The sequence below is a fragment of the Conger conger genome, chromosome 18, assembly GCF_963514075.1.
Source record: "Conger conger chromosome 18, fConCon1.1, whole genome shotgun sequence".
Classification (NCBI taxonomy): domain Eukaryota; kingdom Metazoa; phylum Chordata; class Actinopteri; order Anguilliformes; family Congridae; genus Conger; species Conger conger.
The window spans coordinates 23,920,760-23,939,101 of record NC_083777.1 but is presented as its reverse complement, the minus strand read 5'-3'; the positions used below and the strand labels follow the sequence as shown (position 1 = coordinate 23,939,101).

General features: G+C 49.8%; 1 protein-coding gene across 4 annotated transcripts in view; it reads left to right on the top strand.

The window, feature by feature from the left end:
- ltbp1 (latent transforming growth factor beta binding protein 1) overlaps nt 1-18,342 on the top strand; it is a 124,633-nt gene that overhangs the window by 49,661 nt on the left and 56,630 nt on the right. For 3 of the 4 annotated variants that reach the window (XM_061227502.1, XM_061227504.1, XM_061227501.1), the window contains exons 9-12: nt 4,252-4,329; nt 8,716-8,838; nt 14,040-14,207; nt 17,210-17,404. In XM_061227502.1, coding sequence (XP_061083486.1) covers nt 4,252-4,329; nt 8,716-8,838; nt 14,040-14,207; nt 17,210-17,404 — 564 coding nt within the window. The remainder of the gene's footprint in view (nt 1-4,251; nt 4,330-8,715; nt 8,839-14,039; nt 14,208-17,209; nt 17,405-18,342) is intronic. The other variant, XM_061227503.1, reaches the window with a different exon arrangement.

Sequence of the window (18,342 nt, the reverse complement as noted above, 5' to 3'; positions counted from 1 at the left end):
ACCTGATTAATCAATAACGCTCTGGAATGCTTGGAGACGAGTCATTCCTGTTTGAGTGGGAAACGACGCTTCTGCTCCTTCAAGCCCATCCAGGAAAAAAAAAGAGGGAAATGGTTTTTACAGCTTGTGATGGGAAAGCGAGGCAGCCGAAGGGAGTGGGGGGGACTGGAGTGGGTGGGGAAACGGAGAAATAATGAAATTGTGCGATTACACAGAATTCTTCAGCATGCTGACTCACCCGGAGCCTCATCGCGGTAATGAGCAAACTCCACTGGAGCTCTGTGCGGACTCCAGGTCTGGCTGCTGACTCACTCCCAGGCGTTTCTTAAGAGCTTGGCCTTTCGAGACGCACACGCATGTACGAGAATCCCCTCCTCGCCTTCCCCGACCGCCCCGGAGCAACTTGTCCGGATTTTTTTCCCATATAGGGAATTTGTGCCGTTGCTGCTGGCCCGGTACAGAATGATCTTTGACAGAGAGCTGTCGGGACAAATTCTCTCAAAAATTGCGATGTTCGTACGCTTGCCTTGTTTGGGAGGGTGAGCCTCGGTGTCATGAAGAGATCAGCTGTTGGGAGACAGTGGCAGCTATTTCCATGCTGGCTCCGTCACGGTATTTACATTTTAAGCGGACGCTTCGGGATGACAGACGTAAGCCGGCTGTTATCCGCGAAACCGACAATCGACAGGTTTTTCTGTTTTATATTCTGACAGTTATTTTTCATATTCCCCAAGTACGCATCGTCCGCTGTGTCCTATTCGCCTCAGTCGAAAACACGGTGAATACGGAAGGTCACCGCCATTTTTGGGAGAGAATTTGAGCCCTCTGTTGATGTGGAAGGTGTGGCCGTGGCCCTCTGTTTATTTTGGGAACAGATTTGTGAAAATCCCGAGCGCCTCCAGGCCTGCCCCCCCCCCCCCCCCCCCCCCCCACCGCTAACCCCCCACGTGGCCTTCTTTCTCTTTCTGTCCTATTTTTACCCCCTGTTACCCAGCGGGGATGGGGCAGGGCAGCCTGAGCGCGGTCGTCATTCCAGCCCTTCCCTCCGGAGAGCCGGGCCCGAGTAGAGCCGTTTTCGAAATTGCACATCGTCCCCCCCCGGCGGGTGACAGCAGATCCGCGAGAGATTGAGGGCATGTTTAACCAAGAGACGCCGTTCGCCCCCCCGGGGAGGAGAGCTCCCAGTCCGAGCGCCCGGCGAGTGGCCATTAACAAGATGGTGTGACTTAAGGGGAGAGTGGACGTCCTTCCATCTCGCGGGTCCATTTCCCGCCAGCGCCGCGACCCTCGTTGTCAGGCCGCCGAACAGCCGCGGCACTCAGCCGGCCTGTTGACTCACGAGCACTCTTTTCTCCAGATTACCTGCCAAGTACATATTTGATAAAGGCCGCCTGACAGTGCTCCCTAACCTCGAGACGGTTGTTATTCCTTTCATGCGGTTTCATTTCTTTGTCTGGGTATTGCCGCTATCCGTTACCTCTCTACGGTAAGTGCAGGAGTAAAAGGGGGAATTGAACCATTTTCATTCTTTAGATGTTGTCCTTCATCCTTATTATAGCGCAGACGTAGCAGTATGTCTCTTTCGCAGGCATGAGAATTCTTCAGGCTAAATTGAACAAGCAGGCATTTTTCCTCTACAAAGTCCTCTTCAAACTGCTGTATATCTCCCGAAATGAGTTTCTTTCTCTCGCTTGTGTTTCCTTGTAATAAGTAAAGGAATAAGAATTTGTCCCAAAAAGCCACTAGATCTTCTGTGCACTTGAAGCAGAATTTGTCCTGCCGCCTGCCCTGCGTAGGTGCAACAAAGGCCTAGTGTTCAGGCCTCCGTCTGGATCGAGGAACCGCCCGGACGTGAGGTTAGCGTTTACGCTCCGGCTGAGTGGAAAACCAAGTCATTGTGCACCGGAGACCGCTGTAGCTGACGAATGAATTAGCTTACCCGCAAAACAAGCAGGGCCTTGTTCCCCCGTTGTGCGACCAATCGCCTTTCAGGTATTTGTGTGCCACGCTGCAACAGGTGCCGCAAAGCCCCTCCAGTCGAATTTGCCTCCTCCCTTCACCTTTTGGGTAGAGCAGCACTTCATGATGCAACAGCCCCTTTCAGCCTGAAATGCATGGCACAACGGCCGGCCTGTGCGATGGGGAATGCACTTAAGGGCTTTCAGCTAAGACTTTCCTGGCATCGCAAACCCCCTCGCTGCCTTTAGCAGAACCGCTCCGCAATCTTCATTAACTGATGACGGCCCCGGTCCTTCAGAACAATAAAAGAAATTAACGTTAGCCCCTTCGACGCCAAGCAGCCCCCGGCGCGCTGATGCTTGAACTTAAGACGAAAGCCGTTTTTATCCCGAGAACCCCACCACCCCCCCAAGGCCGTTAGCGAACAGACTTGCACGAGCGGCAGAAAGCTTGTGTTTTATCAGCTTAGGGGGCCGTGTAAATGTCCGGATTTCTCCTCTTCTTCATTACTGTGTGCTATTGTAGCTATTCACGGCCGGGTCAAATGAGTTCGTATGCAGCAAACCGCTGCTCTGGAAGGTTTTGATTCTGTTTAGTTTGCTGCGGTTATCGTTGTCCACTTCATTCATCGTTGTGTAGTTTGTTGGTATAGTGCTTTTTACAGAAGACTTTCACAAACACACTTTACAGAGTAACGGGAAAGAAAAAAAGAAAAAATGCCAAACACCCATCCTGGACCCCCGTACAGCGAGTACATTTCAGTTTTAACGTCTCGTCTTTTGCACCTCCTACACCTTTCCGGTCCCTGTGCCCATGTCAGAATTTTAGAAATCGTCCTACGTACCGTAAGCCCTGGGAAGAATCTCAAACTGTCATTGACATTTCTGCATGATAATGACCCAAAAGCACACTATTGGCATCTAAAGGCGAGGGAGAACACAAAAGCATTATTCTGGACCAGCCACTGACTTCAGAGCAACTCTCAGACATTGTGCTTTGTAGTCAAGAATGGCGTTCACTTATGAAACAACGAGAAATCAGAGAGAGCTGGACACATTCTGCCTGCAAGAACGCAATCAGTAATCAGTAGGGAAACACATTCCATTGCTCAGTGTAGTCTTGATAGAGATCTTCATGCATACTTTTATTAAAGCAGAAGCGAGTCTATGCGTTTGCATGTACGCGTGTGCGGTTTTGTGTCCCCGTGTATTATTTTTGTAACGATGTGAACGGCTTTTTAGTGTGATAAGTTGAAAAGATGCTAATGCTGTCTGCACTGACAGTACTGCAGCACCTGGCCCCCTCCCTGGCCCCTCCCTGGCCCCTCCCTGGCCCCTCCCTGGCCCCTCCCTGGGCCCCTCCCTGGCCCCTCCCTGGCCCCTCCCTGGCCCCTCCCTGGGCCCCTCCCTGGCCCCTCCCTGGCCCCGCTCTGGCCTGCAGGCTCAGTGTACGTTCTGTGAGACCGTGTGCGTGTCTGTGTGTCACCATCCCTCACGGTCTTCAGGCTGACTGCAGGCTCAGGCCAGAGACCTGCAGACCTACAGGAGATGAGGAAACGGAGCAAGGGGGAGAGGGCTTGAAAGAGAGGGGGGGATGGTTTGAGGTAGAGCAGGAGTGTGGGAGAGACAGAGGGAAGGATAGAGGGAGGGTGTGTGTTAATGTGACTGGGAGAGGGTTTGTTTGACCCAGTACACTCTGGAATTCTGCAACTGGCAAAAATGAAAGATATCCCTTCCCTCCCCCCCAACCCACACACGCATACTCTCTCTCACACATGCACGCACACACACACACGAACGCACGCACGCACACACACACACACACCATGACCAAGTATAGCGCTGTGAATGCGTTGGAGCACAGGAGCCACTGTGCACTCACGTTGCAGAACTCCCGTGAGTACTGTGCTTCTCTGAGTCATCGGAAGTCTTCTCAGCACTAAACGGGAGGAAATTCAAAAGCATAACAGTCACTGGACTGAGCTAAAAATATCTCTAAACATCTGACCAGATAGGAAAATTCAGTTTGCTTGCAGATTTGCCGATAGCTGCTTAAGCTAACGCTCCTTTCCACCGACCTATGTCCCATAAAACAGGGTGAGCCGCATCCAGAAACAATTCGCAAGCTTACCACTACGGGGGAGGATGGCACGGTGCTTCTCAAAATAATAAGCCAACCTGCTTATCTTTATTACACTTTAACACAATGCCACCTGAATGTATCGAGCAATTTTAAAGGTCTTGGATTGCATGTAAGCTGCAAGTCTTTAATTGTACATTTGTTTCTTTCCAGCTATCCCTCTGTCGGGCTCAAGATTCACAATGGACTGCCCCCAAGGGTACAAGAGAGTCAACAATTCGTACTGCCAAGGTAAGGCTCTGGCTCGCTCTGTGCCCGTCGGTAAATATGTCTGGGGCCGCGCCGTTTGGCTGTTGTTCTGACACGCGTTGCGAGGGGAGCTCTTGTTGTATTCACAGCGCCGGGACGGCGGGCCTTGCCAAAAGAATCGGGCCCCAGAAATGGCCCATTTGTGACAGGCGGGATAAAGACCGGCACAGAATTTCTAAGATGCTGAAAAGAGAAAGAAAGGAATTTGTGTCTCTGTCGAGGAGATAACTCTCTTCCCTGACGATCGCCTGCCTTTGTGAGGCTGCCAGCAAACATGGCCGTTCACCTGCGAACAGAGCCCTCTGCTGGCTGGCAGGCTACATGCACACTGCAGGTTCGCCCCTGCCAGTGTCGACCAATGGAATGGAAGTGGAGTAGCCCACGCGCACACACACACACACACACACACACACACACACACACAAATCACCTGAAATTCATCAGGCGAGAAAAGTTGTCTCTCTCACTCCGCTTCTTCCTTCTTTTCTCTTCGTTGTCTGCGATCAATCCTGCTTTGGTTAGACTGAAGTGGTGAGCAGAGAAAGAGCAGGTGCCATATTTGATAGATTCCTCTCATCTGTATGGAGTTTGGATTTGATGACCAAACGGTGGCAGTGATGCCTGTCCTGCTTCGAGTTCCACCCCTTCGCAGACCTCTGTCGCAAGCCCTGCCTGCAGAGGGATGATGCTAACCCCCAAATTTAACCCCACTCCTGAGGTCTATCTGAGCGTGTCGGCTGCTGGGCCGTCTCTGGTCCAGGTGCGGCGCCTGACGTGCTGGAGGAAGGGGAGGTGAAGGAAACAATAACACTTGCACAACATTACTGTGAGGTTGTGTTGATGTGAGTTTGTGGACAGCACTTAACACTTGCACAACATTACTGTGAGGTTGTGTTGATGTGAGTTTGTGGACAGCACTTAACACTTGCACAACATTACTGTGAGGTTGTGTTGATGTGAGTTTGTGGACAGCACTTAACACTTGCTCAACATTACTGTGAGGTTGTGTTGATGTGAATTTGTGGACAGCACTTAACACTTGCTCAACATTACTGTGAGGTTGTGTTGATGTGAATTTGTGGACAGCGCTTAACACTTGTACAACGTTACTGTGATGTTGCATTGATGTGAATTTGTGGACAGCGCGTAACACTTCCACAACGTTACTGTGAGGTTGTGCTGATGTGAGTTTGTGTGTATGGGGCTGTTCTAAGGGTGAAAGCGTAGTGTATGATGGCGAACATCCTGCGCTTCTCTTGGTTATTTTGGTTTTGGGTCACGACAGCGGCCACTAGAGGGCAGCACCACGGTACCGCCCTGGGACAGCGCCTCCACGCCGGTTAGCCAAAACCACCACTAAACCCAAACAGACCGGGACACTGCAGGCTGCCTAGTCGGACCTCTTCCAGGGCGACCGGGCACAGCTGGGCCCAGACGGGGCTATTTCTGGGGGGCGGGGGGCGGCTGTGACTCACTGTGCTTCACCACATCCTGATCCCTTATTATGCCTTTTTATTGGTCAGATTTTATTCAAGACCGTTACTACTTTTGCTGGACCTCAGGCACACGCATGCTGCCTAATTCACTGCCATCTGCCATCAACCAGACCAGTAAAAATAAACAGCAAAAAAGAGAATCAGTTGTGTGAGGTGAATGAGTTGAAGTCCTTGATGAATGACTTTGGTTCTGTGGACAGTGGAGAGGGTTTGCACTTGTTTTGCGCTTTTCCCGCTTCCATGAACCCCAGAGGGCCTCGTCTCTCCGAGTGTATCAAATTATCAGTTAATAGACAGGGTGCAAGTTGCACAACACATTTTATTGTGTTTTCATAATGTGTTTTTGTGTTGATCATAGCTAGCCCCTCCCAAAATTCTCATTGTGACATCCATAGCGCTTGAAGTGCTGTCAGAGGGACAGGGAGATGTTGTGTAATATCTGGGTAGTTTGTTACACCTGCTCAGTTAATGCTGTTATAATCTCGGAGGTAATTATTTTGTCAGCGGGATGATGGACAGCAGTGACTCCAAGCAGATGTTGAAACTTGGTGCATGTGTGCGCAAACCGCACGTGACGATAATTACCGCTCTCCGATGTTTTCTGCCAAACATTTCATTAAAAGGAAATGTGTGCGCAAATGTTTTTTCCCCGTTTTCCCGGGATTTGTGAGCTTGATTTGGGGCATGTTATTGTTCAGAATTTGGTTTGACTGCCTCTGCTGACTCTGGGGGAAGCCTGTAACAGAGCTGTCTTGTGCCTGTTGGAACTGGAGTTAAACAATAACACAGAATTTCAGTGTCATTGTGTGTGTGTGTGCGTGAGAGAATTTGTGCTCGTGTGTGTACCTGTGTGCCTGTGTGTGTGCCTGTGCCTGCTTGTCTGTATATCTGTGTATATATGTGTGTTTATTTTGGGTCCGTGGCATTTGCTACAGTGAGAGAGCTGTGCAGACTGGGATATTGCAGTAGTTTGCTTGCAGCACCAGTGTGCTGTTTAGGTGTTGTGCTGTTTGGCTGTTTGGCTCTTTTGCTGGTTGGCTGTTTGGCTGTTTTTCCATTTGGCTGTTGTGCTGTTGTGCTGTTTGGCTGTTTGGCTCTTTTGCTGGTTGGCTGTTTGGCTGTTTTTCCATTTGGCTGTTGTGCTGTTGTGCTGTTTGGCTGTTTGGCTCTTTTGCTGGTTGGCTGTTTTGCCGTTCGGCTGTTGTGCTGGTTGGCTGTTTGGCTGTTTTGCCATTTGACTGTTGTGCTGTTTGGCTGTTTGGCTGTTTGGCTGCTTGTCCATTGGAGCTCTGGCTGCCCCCACCATGGATCTGGCAGCTCGGCGTCACGCGGGGTGACTTTCCTCACTCTCTGTGGTGGAGGCACCACTTCAGCGGACGCACTCCTTCCTTCCTGCTTAAAGAGGCGAGATGGGTTCTCGGCGGGCTGCGGGTGGGTTTGGCCGGGCCCTGGGCTTGGGACCGACCGTCTGGCTGAGAGGGAGGAAGCGGAGCGGACGGGTCCGTGCGCTGGAGCGGCCGTCGGTCGGGGTGGGCTTCCCTCCCGGCGGTTCCGCGGGCTTGGCTCTGACTGCGGCCTTATGGGAAGGGAGGGGACTGCGCTCTTCTCGTTTCCACAAACAGCTCGAACCGCAGCGCCCGGGCATCGGGGGGGAAAACCTCATGCACCCCAACTCATTCATTCCTTCTTCCAGAGGCCGTCCACTTTCTGAAACTTTAGCATTGCGCGTTACGGAGCCAGAAATATTTTTCACTTTCACAAAATATTCCTTAATACATAATAGTGGGTTCACTTGAAACAGAAAAACGCTCAATATTCTTCTTCCTAGACTCCTCTCTGGGGGGGCATCCGGCCTGTCTCCTTGCCATAGCGAGGCACCCCATAATCTGGCCGTGCTTGCAGGTGCTCGTGGGAGTTGTGGGAAGGAGGCTTTAAAAGAGCAGATGAATGAGGCAGTGTCTGGGGCAGTCTGGAGGGCAGAGGAGCCCCATGCAGCCGGCGGGCCTGTTCCCTGCCCCCGGCACTTTCCGCCCTGCCGTCCCATCTCTGTCTCTGAGCCTCTCTGCTTTCTCCCCCCGTCTGCGTGAAATGGGGGGGAAATGCGTAATGAGTCTGCTCTCTTTCAAAAAACAAAATAACGGAGTCCAGTACCAGACGAAATATCCTATTTACAGTTAATAAAATAGCCAGTCATTTTTGGCTATGTTTGCAACGCGATTAGAAATCCCGTGTGCTTCTTCAGTGTTTCTTCCATTGGTGGGGAACCTGGGTTGATGCTGTCTCACTCCTGTGGGTGTGATGATCACCCTATGAGTCTCACTCCTGTGGGTGGGCTGTTCAGGCTGTTGCTCTGGGTGCTCTGTGAGGTTGGCAGGACAGCCCAGCTGCCCGTGGGCAGTGTGGGGATGAGTGTCCACTGCCTTTGGAGCGAGAACTTCTATATCTGTCAGTCAGACCGTGAACGCATCCCGCCTACCTGATTCGGTCTATTTGATACGACTTACTTTTATTTTGGTGGTGGGAAGGGAGAAGATATAACATAACATGAACACTGCAGACCGTGTGACCATGTGACCCTGATCCTAACTGTGGCCTCTGGAGCTAATGAAGACGGCTACAAGAGGCTTTACCTTCACCAGCCAGTTCCTCCCCTAAAGCCCTGTTCACCTCGGGCTCTGGTGTCAGGTGCCTGTGCGTCCCACATTCCAGGCCTGACTGCCGGGATCCGGGTTTTAGTGTGCGCACAGAGACTGGGGTTCACCCGGAGTGCACCGGGGCAAGATTACAGTGTGTCTGAAAGCTTCCCCCCCCCCGTAAGTCGCTTTGTTGTTTTTTTTGTTTTTTAAATGCAGTCCTTGCTGTTGGTTTTCAGACATCAACGAATGCCAGCTCCACGGGGTGTGTCCTAACGGGATGTGCGTGAACGCCATGGGCAGCTACAGGTGCAGCTGTAAGCAGGGGTACATCCCAGACCCCACCCTCAGCACCTGCATCCGTAAGTCCCCCTGGGTCACTGCGCTCTGTCCCGGCTCCATGTTTAACTGCCTGCTCATTTCTCTTCATTCTTCAACCACCATGAAGCAGCCAGATGCTGAGACGTTCGCCTACTGCATTGAATGAACAGAGATGCATAAACACAAGGGCATTTACAGTATGTTTATGCTATAGTTTATGTATATGTTTATATATTTACATTTCCTATAATGTTTACATTATATGTTGTTATACTGTATACTGCAGTGTATACGTTTCTGGAGTCCCTGAAGATGTGTTTGTGTGCATAATGGATTGTGCTCGTTCATACGCTTTCTGAGATGTCATTGCAGCAGACAGGTGGGCAGGGGGAGCCCAGCTAACATTTTTTTTGTCCTCAGTGCATTCCCAAAAATTTAGGATAAACATTCCCAGGGTGTACACCTGTCCGGTTCGCTGGATATTCCTTGAATGTTACTCACAGGGATCATTATAGGTACAGCTTAAGAATGTTGTTTAATTATGGATGATCACAATTCGTGTTAATTTTCTCAAAAACATTAGTAATGTTAAAGAAATCTGTCCTTTCAGAGCATTCTCTAAAATAATTGTTTATCCCAGGACAAAATGGAAACTATGAGGGGAATGGTGCCAGTAAGTTTTTGTGTGATACGGCTGACATGACAAAATGTTATCTCACAGTCAGGTGACAAATCGCTGTAATGTTTCCCAACATCTCATTAGCTTGCAAGTACGGAGTGCTGCAAAATATCATCTGACCACAACACGCTCTTGTGACAGAGAAGGATAGGCCGGAGGTCGCCGAACCCATTCCAGCGCGCCAGCGTTTCCCCCCCACCCCCACCCCCGCCCCTGGAGATTGCAAAAGCAAAAGAAATAAATGAACACGGGGGGGCCTGATGGAAAGCGCAGGACTGTCTTTGGTCGAACGCTGGAAGCAGCGCCTGGGACTGGGCTGAAGGAAGAGCTTAATCTCCTCACGCGCAGCCCTGCTCTCAGCAAGCAAAACAGCATTAGTCACCCCCGCGGCGGCGGAGAGAACGGCGGCCCATGAGTCTTCGCCGCCTGGCGCCCGCTCGTATCGTTAGCGCGGGCATCTCTCCGCTCTGACAGCCACACCGGGCTCCGCCGTGTTTTCGGCCCCGCCCTCGCCTATTTGTTTTCGCCCCCTTGATGAAATTTGAATTGCTATTCGTCAAACGCGGAAATCAATAAGGTGACACCCTCCAGCGTTTATGCCCTGAGGAAAAATATTGGTTTTTTTTAAGTTGGGGGAGGGGGGGATTTGCTGTTGGATGGGGGTAGACGAAGAATCCCTCAGGGATACTCAGTCTTCTTCTATGTTTCATGTTTCATGTTTTTTTTATTTGTGTTTATGAATTTAATATATCACTTTCCTCATGCTGTGTATCTGAAATGAATTGATGAGCTTGGAGCTGTGATGCCCAGCCCTCTCTGTTCTGGTCTCGGCTGTTACCCCTGCGCGCTGGCTGATGCTTTCAGAGTTGAAGTGGGGCCTATGACACCCCCTCCCTGCCCAGGACCGGGCACTGTGTGGATCAATGCCTTGTATCGCCATGCATTGATCAACATATTTGACTGAAGACTAAAAATAGTACGTTAAGAAAATGGCCACAGTGGTCTTCCCTTTTGGTGTAGAACGAAACCCTTTGTGACTAATGATGACTGAAAATTTGTGAGTTAAGAAAAACCCACACTGTCGCCTCATACAATTTTGAAAATGTAAACAGATTTGGCATCGGCCCAACTAGCTTGACAGTCATAACAAATTAATTTCAAAACTTCCACTCAGGACATTTAGTGGCCGCCTGACAATAAGGGCATCCTGTGACTGACAGGAAGTGCTTGCTCCGGTCAGAGGGACTTCCTGTTCCCAGTAACTCCTGTGCCCTGCAGGAATGTGAAGGCAGCGCATCAGTGGAGCCCCTCCCCCTCCCACATCCTGGGGCTGCAGCGCTCTGTCACTGCGCTGTAAATATCTCTGAGATTGCGTGGAGCCGCTTTCTGTTTCTCCTCGTTTTTTTTTATGCGATTATATAATTTATCCGTCTGGCAGTCGCAGCAGTTTGACAGCAGATATTTCATAGTTCGCTGCTCTCATAGGTAAAATTATGGTCATGAAAAAAATGCAAGTTATTTATTAGTTTAAAAAAACTTTAGGTCGCAAAAACGTGAGAGCAACCAATCAGTGCAGCTCGGCGGGAGAGAAGATTCACGCAGTGCAGATCATCACAGACACCCTCCACCTGCTGTCTTTCTCTCTCCCTCAGTACCCCCCACCCTTCCAGCCAGCCCTCGCCTGGTTAACTCCACCAGGTGACATTGCACCTGTGCTCTTTGAGGCTGACGTAAGGCACAGAATGAGGTTGTGTCTGACTCCCCACCCCTCCCCCCCCCCCCAGCCCCAGTCAGTCCTCACAAGCACAGAAAACTAAACTCCCCATGGACCTAGCAGGCTGAAGAATGGGAAGGGGTGGAAAAACGGGTTGCTTTGGCCCAAATCCAGGGCTGCTTGGCTAGTGGTGGGGATGTGTGTGAGGGTGTGTGTGAGTGTGGTGGTGTGAGGATGGTGTGTGTGAGGGTGGTGGTGTGAGGGTGGTGCGGGTGAGGGTGTGTGTGAGGGTGGTGGTGCGTGTGTGCTGTTGCGTGTGAGGGTGGTGCGTGTGAGGGTGGTGCGTGTGAGGGTGGTGTGTGTGAGGGTGGTTCGTGTGAGGGTGTGTGTGAGGGTGGTGGTGTGAGGGTGGTGTGTGTGAGGGTGCGTGTGAGGGTGGTGCGTGTGAGGGTGGGGGTGTGAGGGTGGTGGGGGGTGTGAGAGTGCTGGTGCGTGTGAGGGTGGTGTGTGTTTGTGGTGGTGCATGTGAGGGTGTATGTGAGGGTGGTGCGGGTGAGGGTGCGTGTGAGGGTGGTGCGTGTGAGGGTGGTGGTGTGAAGGTGTGTGTGAGGGTGGGGGTGTGTGTGTGGTGGTGCATGTGAGGGTGCATGTGAGGGTGGTGCGTGTGAGGGTGGTGGTGTGAGGGTGGTTGTGAGAAGGTGTGTGTGAGAGGGTGGTGTATATGAGGGTGGCAGGGGGGTGATTGCTGCCTGTCGTGCCTGCTTTCCCCCCCCGCCCGTGTGTCCCAGGCTGTAATGTAATGAGACTCTGAGGCGCCGTGGCAGTTTTACAGGCAGTTGGAGAGACACCCGTTCGCCCTCTTCACACAGTCTGTCCCTTTGTCGGGCGGGATAATGGCCGTAACCTGAGCCCGGGTCCTGCTCGGTGTCTCCACAAATATCACTAACCGCACAGTGTGGAGCTGCCTCTACACATATTTAGAAACATTCAAATTTTGGATTGGCTTTAGTGATTTTTGTGTATAAATATTTACAAAACTCATGAATAAGGCTTCTTTACTTATTTATTCATGTGGCCGATCTGTATCTATGGTGACTAATATTAATCCATTACTTCATTCGGCAGTTGCATTGTTTACTGTGTACTGTGTATATTCCATGCTATTTTTTTGTATTATTTGCATCTGGTTACCTGTACACAACCAAAAAATATTTCTTTAAAAATGAAAAGCACTGTACAGACGTCTGCTCAGAGCCTCCCGCCTGCATTCAGCTGATCGTGTGTGCAGTCATTACATTGCTTTTCATTTAGCCGTTTAGGTTCCGCTCTTATCCAGCAGCCCTGATTAAATGCTCAGATTTCAGGGTTTGTTAAACCAGTCCCAGTGGATTTCTGCCTGAAATACCCTACAAATGTGCACAGCGGGTCCCACTGATACTGGATGGCAGCAGTTCTCCTGCGTGCGTATGTTTTATATTATTGAGTTATTTCACCTTCATTTTTACTAGGAAGGTCAAATGAAAACGACATAATCTTTCTTCCCTGGCAACCTGAGGAATCAGAGTGGGCGGAGAATGCAAGGGAGAGTGCGTCCAATCAGGCGCATAATTAGGTGGCCAGGTTTTTGTGGGAATCTGACCTGGAGATTGGGGTTAATACCCTTACTCTTTCAGAAAGTGCCGTGGGATCTTTAATAACCGCAGCGAGTCAGAACCGTGGATTAACATCCCCTCCAAAGGACAGCGCCTTCTGCAGCACAGTGTCCCCATCACTGTGCGTGGGCTTTGCGTTTCTGATTGGCCCAGAGGAAAGAGCGCCCCCTTCTGGCCCACAAACACCTGTTCCGGCAACAGCATATTTTTTTCCTAGGAGGTTTGACATGAGAATGGAACTTCCTTGTTTCTGAAATCACGGTCCTCAACAGCCTCTGGTTCTCCACCCTCCCTTTACCTGTTGTTGAGTTAATTACAGTACCTGGGAGGAATGAAAATCAGGGCCGGATTTGGGCTTGAGGGCCAGGGTTGAGTCTCTCCTGGGTACAGGATGGTATGGCTGCCAGTGCAGTGTGTCCGCTGGTCTGTAGAGCTTACTGCTTATCTTTGGTCACCAGCGCAGTGTAAGCCACCCACAATCCCCTGCTGCATGCACGTCTTTCCTTTGTTTAAAAACAGTCACAGGCACTTTATAGCCAGAGGTACCAGAGGTGGAATATCCAGGTTGAAAAAGTAAAAGTTCTCTTGAGTATTTTCAAATCTCCTGGATTTGTTAATTATCACATTTCTTCAGCCAGATGGGAGACATAATTAGTGAAATCAGCTGGCTCACTTCACAAATTTTGTTGGTGTTCATTGGTGGAAGAAACACATGACAAGACTTTTACTTTCTGACCCCTGAACTTTCCACCTCTGCCACTGGTACTTGCAGGTACCCTTAGTCCACTCACTTTTGTTTGACACAGAGATTCACTCCTATGTGCACTCACTGTACACAGCTTACCTGTCCATTGTTTGTGTTGTGCTTGTGTGTTTTAGCGTTTGTTTTTGTTCCCCCCCGGTTCAAAAATACATTGAGGAAAACATAAACCCCTTTGAACTTTGACCTCTGACCTTTGGTCCTGCAATCACTACTGCAGAAGAGGGGTTTACGTTTCTCAAGCATTTTTGATGTGTTTTTTTTCTTTTAATAATTTTTTTTTTTTACCTTTAGCTCATTGTTTTTCATCTTTTTGTGTGTGTGTGTGTGTTTGTGGAGATTCTGGTGAAGGGAATTTCTTTATTTTTATTTTCTTTTTTCTTTCCTATGTGTATCGCTCTGGCGCACACCCCTCCCTCCCTCCCTCCTCCCGCCAGCTGATACCCCCGCCGTCCGCGAGGAGAAAGGGGCTTGTTTCCGCTTTGTGGGTTCGGGGAAGCAGTGCTTGCACCCGGTCTCGGTACAGCTCAGCAAGCAGCTGTGCTGCTGCAGTGTGGGCAAGGCCTGGGGCCCGCACTGTGACCAGTGCCCCAATCCTGGAACAGGTAAGACCCGGGACAAAAAACAACCCCCCAAAACAAATCAAACGGCCACTACAGAGTCTGCCCTGACCTCTACCTCTCTTCCACCTGTCCTCCACCTCTCCTCCATCTCCTCCACCATCCCTCTCTCCCTGCATGGGTTTCCTGCTCTGCCTCGTAGTCGCTTCTCACTGCAAACACCACCCCCCCCCACCCCATTCACCCGTCCTGTCAGATTCAAACAATTTGTGTTTCAGGCTGTTGAGTGCGTCGAACAGAACCGTCGTCCTGAACGGTTTGATTTCCGTGTGGTTGTGGTTTGTTTTCTGTGCATTACCATGCAGCAGCCTGACTCGTGGACAATCTAATGCAAAGCCACTTTTGCAGAACTGCAGTAGTGTAAATGATTTAATCCGTCCGCTGTCTCCCGAAGAATCATGTTGTATATCCACTGCAAAGTGCCTTTACTGTATTGCATTAGTGGACAATGTTGATGACCATAAATTATATGGGGCGGCCTGTAGCGTAGTGATTAGGGTAAATGACTGGGACACCAAGGCCGGTGGTTTGATCCCCGGTGTAGCCACAATAAGATCCGCACAGCCGTTGGGCCCTTGAGCAAGGCCCTTAACCCTGAATCGCTCCGGGGGAGGATTGTCTCCTGCTTAAGTCTAGTCAACTGTACGTCGTTCTGGATAAGAGCGTCTGCCAAATGCTAATAATGTAATAATGTTATATCATACTACAATTCTTCAACAGTGTTGTTACCAAGAAAATCATGATTCCCTTTGGCAAGTGTATACCGAGATGCTCAGTAAAATGTCATGGAATTAATGTAATTTTTTGTGTAAAAATGTAAAAATTGTAAAAGAAAAGTGTAAAAAATCTTTAAAGTGCTAGAAATGAGCCCTGTGTGGCCACATCTGCGGAGAGAATGTGAATAAAAAGCGGTGATAACACTCGTGAAACGATGGGAGAGATGAGGAATGGCGGCATGTGTGCGTGGAGTCCCGTATTTCGCTCTGTCCTCGGTGCCAGCAGGCAGTTTGAAACAAGCGTAAGTGTTTTCCCTGAGCTTCCTCCCTGACACATTCCTGGAGTCTCTCACTCCGGCTTTATTAAGAACACCAGGCTCGATCCACTCGTTTGCCAGAATAACGGAGGAGGGGGGGGATCTGGGGCTAGTGTTAGTCGGTGGGGGTGGGGGAGGGGGGGGTCGGTGCGATTGCTCCAGTAAGTCTGTTTTTTCGGTGGTTCCAGGCGCGGGCTTGTGGGTAGATTAAGAGCTGTAACCGGGGGAAAGGAAGGCATGCGGCCTGTTAATCTGGAAGTAAACGTGAACAGACAGGTGGGATTAGTGTAATCATTTCACCGGCAGCCCTGCTATGAAGGACGGGCCCTCTCTGTTTACGGGATCGCCAGCCGACTCTGACATTTTGCAAGATGACGGGAAGTCCTCGTCATTGGAGCGACGGGGCGCTTTTCAGCAGCCCTGGTTTATTGCGATTGGCTCGGGCCGGGAATTTTAACAACTGTCTCTGAATTGATGCACCCGGAGTCCTCAGTACATTTCTGCCATCAGTGAGATGCCCGGAGCGATAAGATCGGAAGGGCAGCCTCCATGGCATTAACATTAATGCACGTGTACTTCTCTGCAACTGCGGCCTTGGTTGAGCTCACGGTGAAACAAAACATAATTATTTTTTATATTATATGACTTTTGTTTCCTTCACCCAATAAAAACTTTGGCAGCCTTGACGCGGTGTGTTTGTATCTCCTTACACCAGTCTAGCCAGACCTTGTGTTAGTCTAGAATTGCGGGGGCTGAAGGTTTGGGTCAAGGAGCCAGGAATACGTGACTCATGTTAAGCATCATTAATATTATTACTGATGGGCAGAAGCACTCCCACTCTCTTTCTGCCTCTCAGGTAAGAGAGGAGAACTCTCTCTCCTACTTATCTCTGGAGCCCTCTGCGACGAGATTGCATTCCTAAAATGAGATTCCGTGCGGGTTGCTCTTCCTGCTAGATCAAGTGTCCCTAATACCTGTATAATTGAATTATATTTATCCGGTAATTGCAGTTTAATTGCTACATAAGCGCAGATTGCCCCGTCGTAATTATGTGTGTAAACACACAAGCTGTTTTAGGCGGTGTACGTTTATGTTTCGACGCTATGGCGAGGGCTGTCAGGGCACAGAATGCGGGCGAGGTTTCTGCGTTCGAGCGCACAGCGCAGTGCAATTAAACGGGTCCTGAAGCTACTTTATAGACAAAACTTGAACCGAGACTGTTGACTTGACTCAGAGAGTTAGCCGGAAAGACCTTCTTTACTCGGGGCAGTGCAGCTGTCTCATCGTGGCGATGGGTTATCACTGTTATACACAGTCGCACTCCTTTTGTGCGACTTTTCATCTTAAAGTTCTGCTTTCTGTGGTAAATCCAGATTAGCAAGGAATGCTTGGGGGGGAATACAAGGCCAAATGGTTGGGCTCACGTAAAGAACCCGATGAACCCGGGAAAGGCGTTCACGGACCGATAGACCGCGTGTTGATAGTGTGTGTTTATGGGGCTGCGCAGATGGCAGGGGAGAGCCAAAGCGAAGTGCCACGGACGTGACAAGATCAGACCTAGAATCAGGTCAGTTTCAGAGGCAGTGATAGGTCTGAAACTCCTGTGTAATCAAAGACAGACTCTGGCAGTGCGCAGATTCAAAGCACTTGGATTTATCTTGTGCTTTCCCGTCAGACGCTCGTTTTGATTTAAATTTTTCATTGTGCATTCACAGCCTGGTTTCAATTACCGCGATGGCTAATCTCTGTGGAATCCCCCCAGACATTAACAGTGTTTGGAGTTGGGTGGCTGATAAAAATGTAATTTAGATTTTTGGTTGCATGTGCGCTTGGACACTAATTATGTTTGGAACACATATATAAGACTGAATTCCCTTTGAAAGAATGACACATTTGTCTCGATTTTTTTTTTGATGCAATATTAACACTGTCTCTGGCCCCTCTGCTTGTTCAGCTGCCTTCAAAGAGATCTGTCCTGGCGGGATGGGCTACACCGTCACCGGGACCTACAGGCCAAAACCGGTTATCGTCAACCGCAAGCCCAAAATCATTCATCAGGAACCGCAGGTCCCTCCTCTCCCGTTACCCACTGTCCAGAAACCTGTGGAAGCTCTGAGTGTCACTGAGAGGCAGCTTCCTGATGTCCCAGGTGAGTACACAGCAGGTCCTGTGAGAGAGACCTGCCTGCCTCCCTCCCAGACTACACTTCCCATGTGGCAGTGGGAAACGCTAGCCTCCCTCCCAGACTACACTTCCCATGTGGCAGTGGGAAACTGTAACCACCCTCTCAGACTACACTTCCCATGTGGCAGTGGGAAACTGTAACCTTCCTCCCAGACTACACTTCCCATGTGGCAGTGGGAAACTGTAACCACCCTCTCCAGACTACATTTCCCATGTAGCAGTGGGAGACAGTAACCTGAACAGGAAAGGTGGAAAAGGACAGGTCAGATTATTTGCAGTGTTCCACGTGGTTCCGTATGAATTAAAGCCCGGAATGAAATCAGTCATTTCTACTTAAATTTATCATGTAAATTCAAGGGCTATCTTTTTTTCAAGGGCAGGTTTTTTTCACCACTCGCATTTAATTGTAGGTCACACTTACAGTAAGGATGCATGTGGACTTGAACGCTTCAGTGTAGTGAAAGGCCGGTGCTGATGTGTCTTGTCAGTGGACGGTGGCAGAGTTACAGTATACAGTGGATTTACAGTATCATTTCCTTTGGATGTGGTGTTAGCCCAAGCAGTATCCCTCTGCAAACACAGAGCAGTGATTGTCCTCCAAGGACAATCCCAGGTTTGGGATCTGTGTGTGTTTTTTTTTTTGTGTTTTTTTTTTTTAAGTGTCTTTCTGACATCGACTCAATTCCACCCACAAGGAACGCTAATGCACTCTGCAGCAGACTACCTTACAAAACCTTATTCTGGAACAGAGTCAAGTCCTTCTCCTTTGTTATTCAGGATGTGCTTGGCACTTATCAGCAGAGAGGATCTTGGCAACAAGTTTTCCAAATTACTGTTAAGCTCCCCTCAAGCTCAAAGGGGGGGGTGTACAATGCAGCAAGACCTTGAAACAACAACAACAAC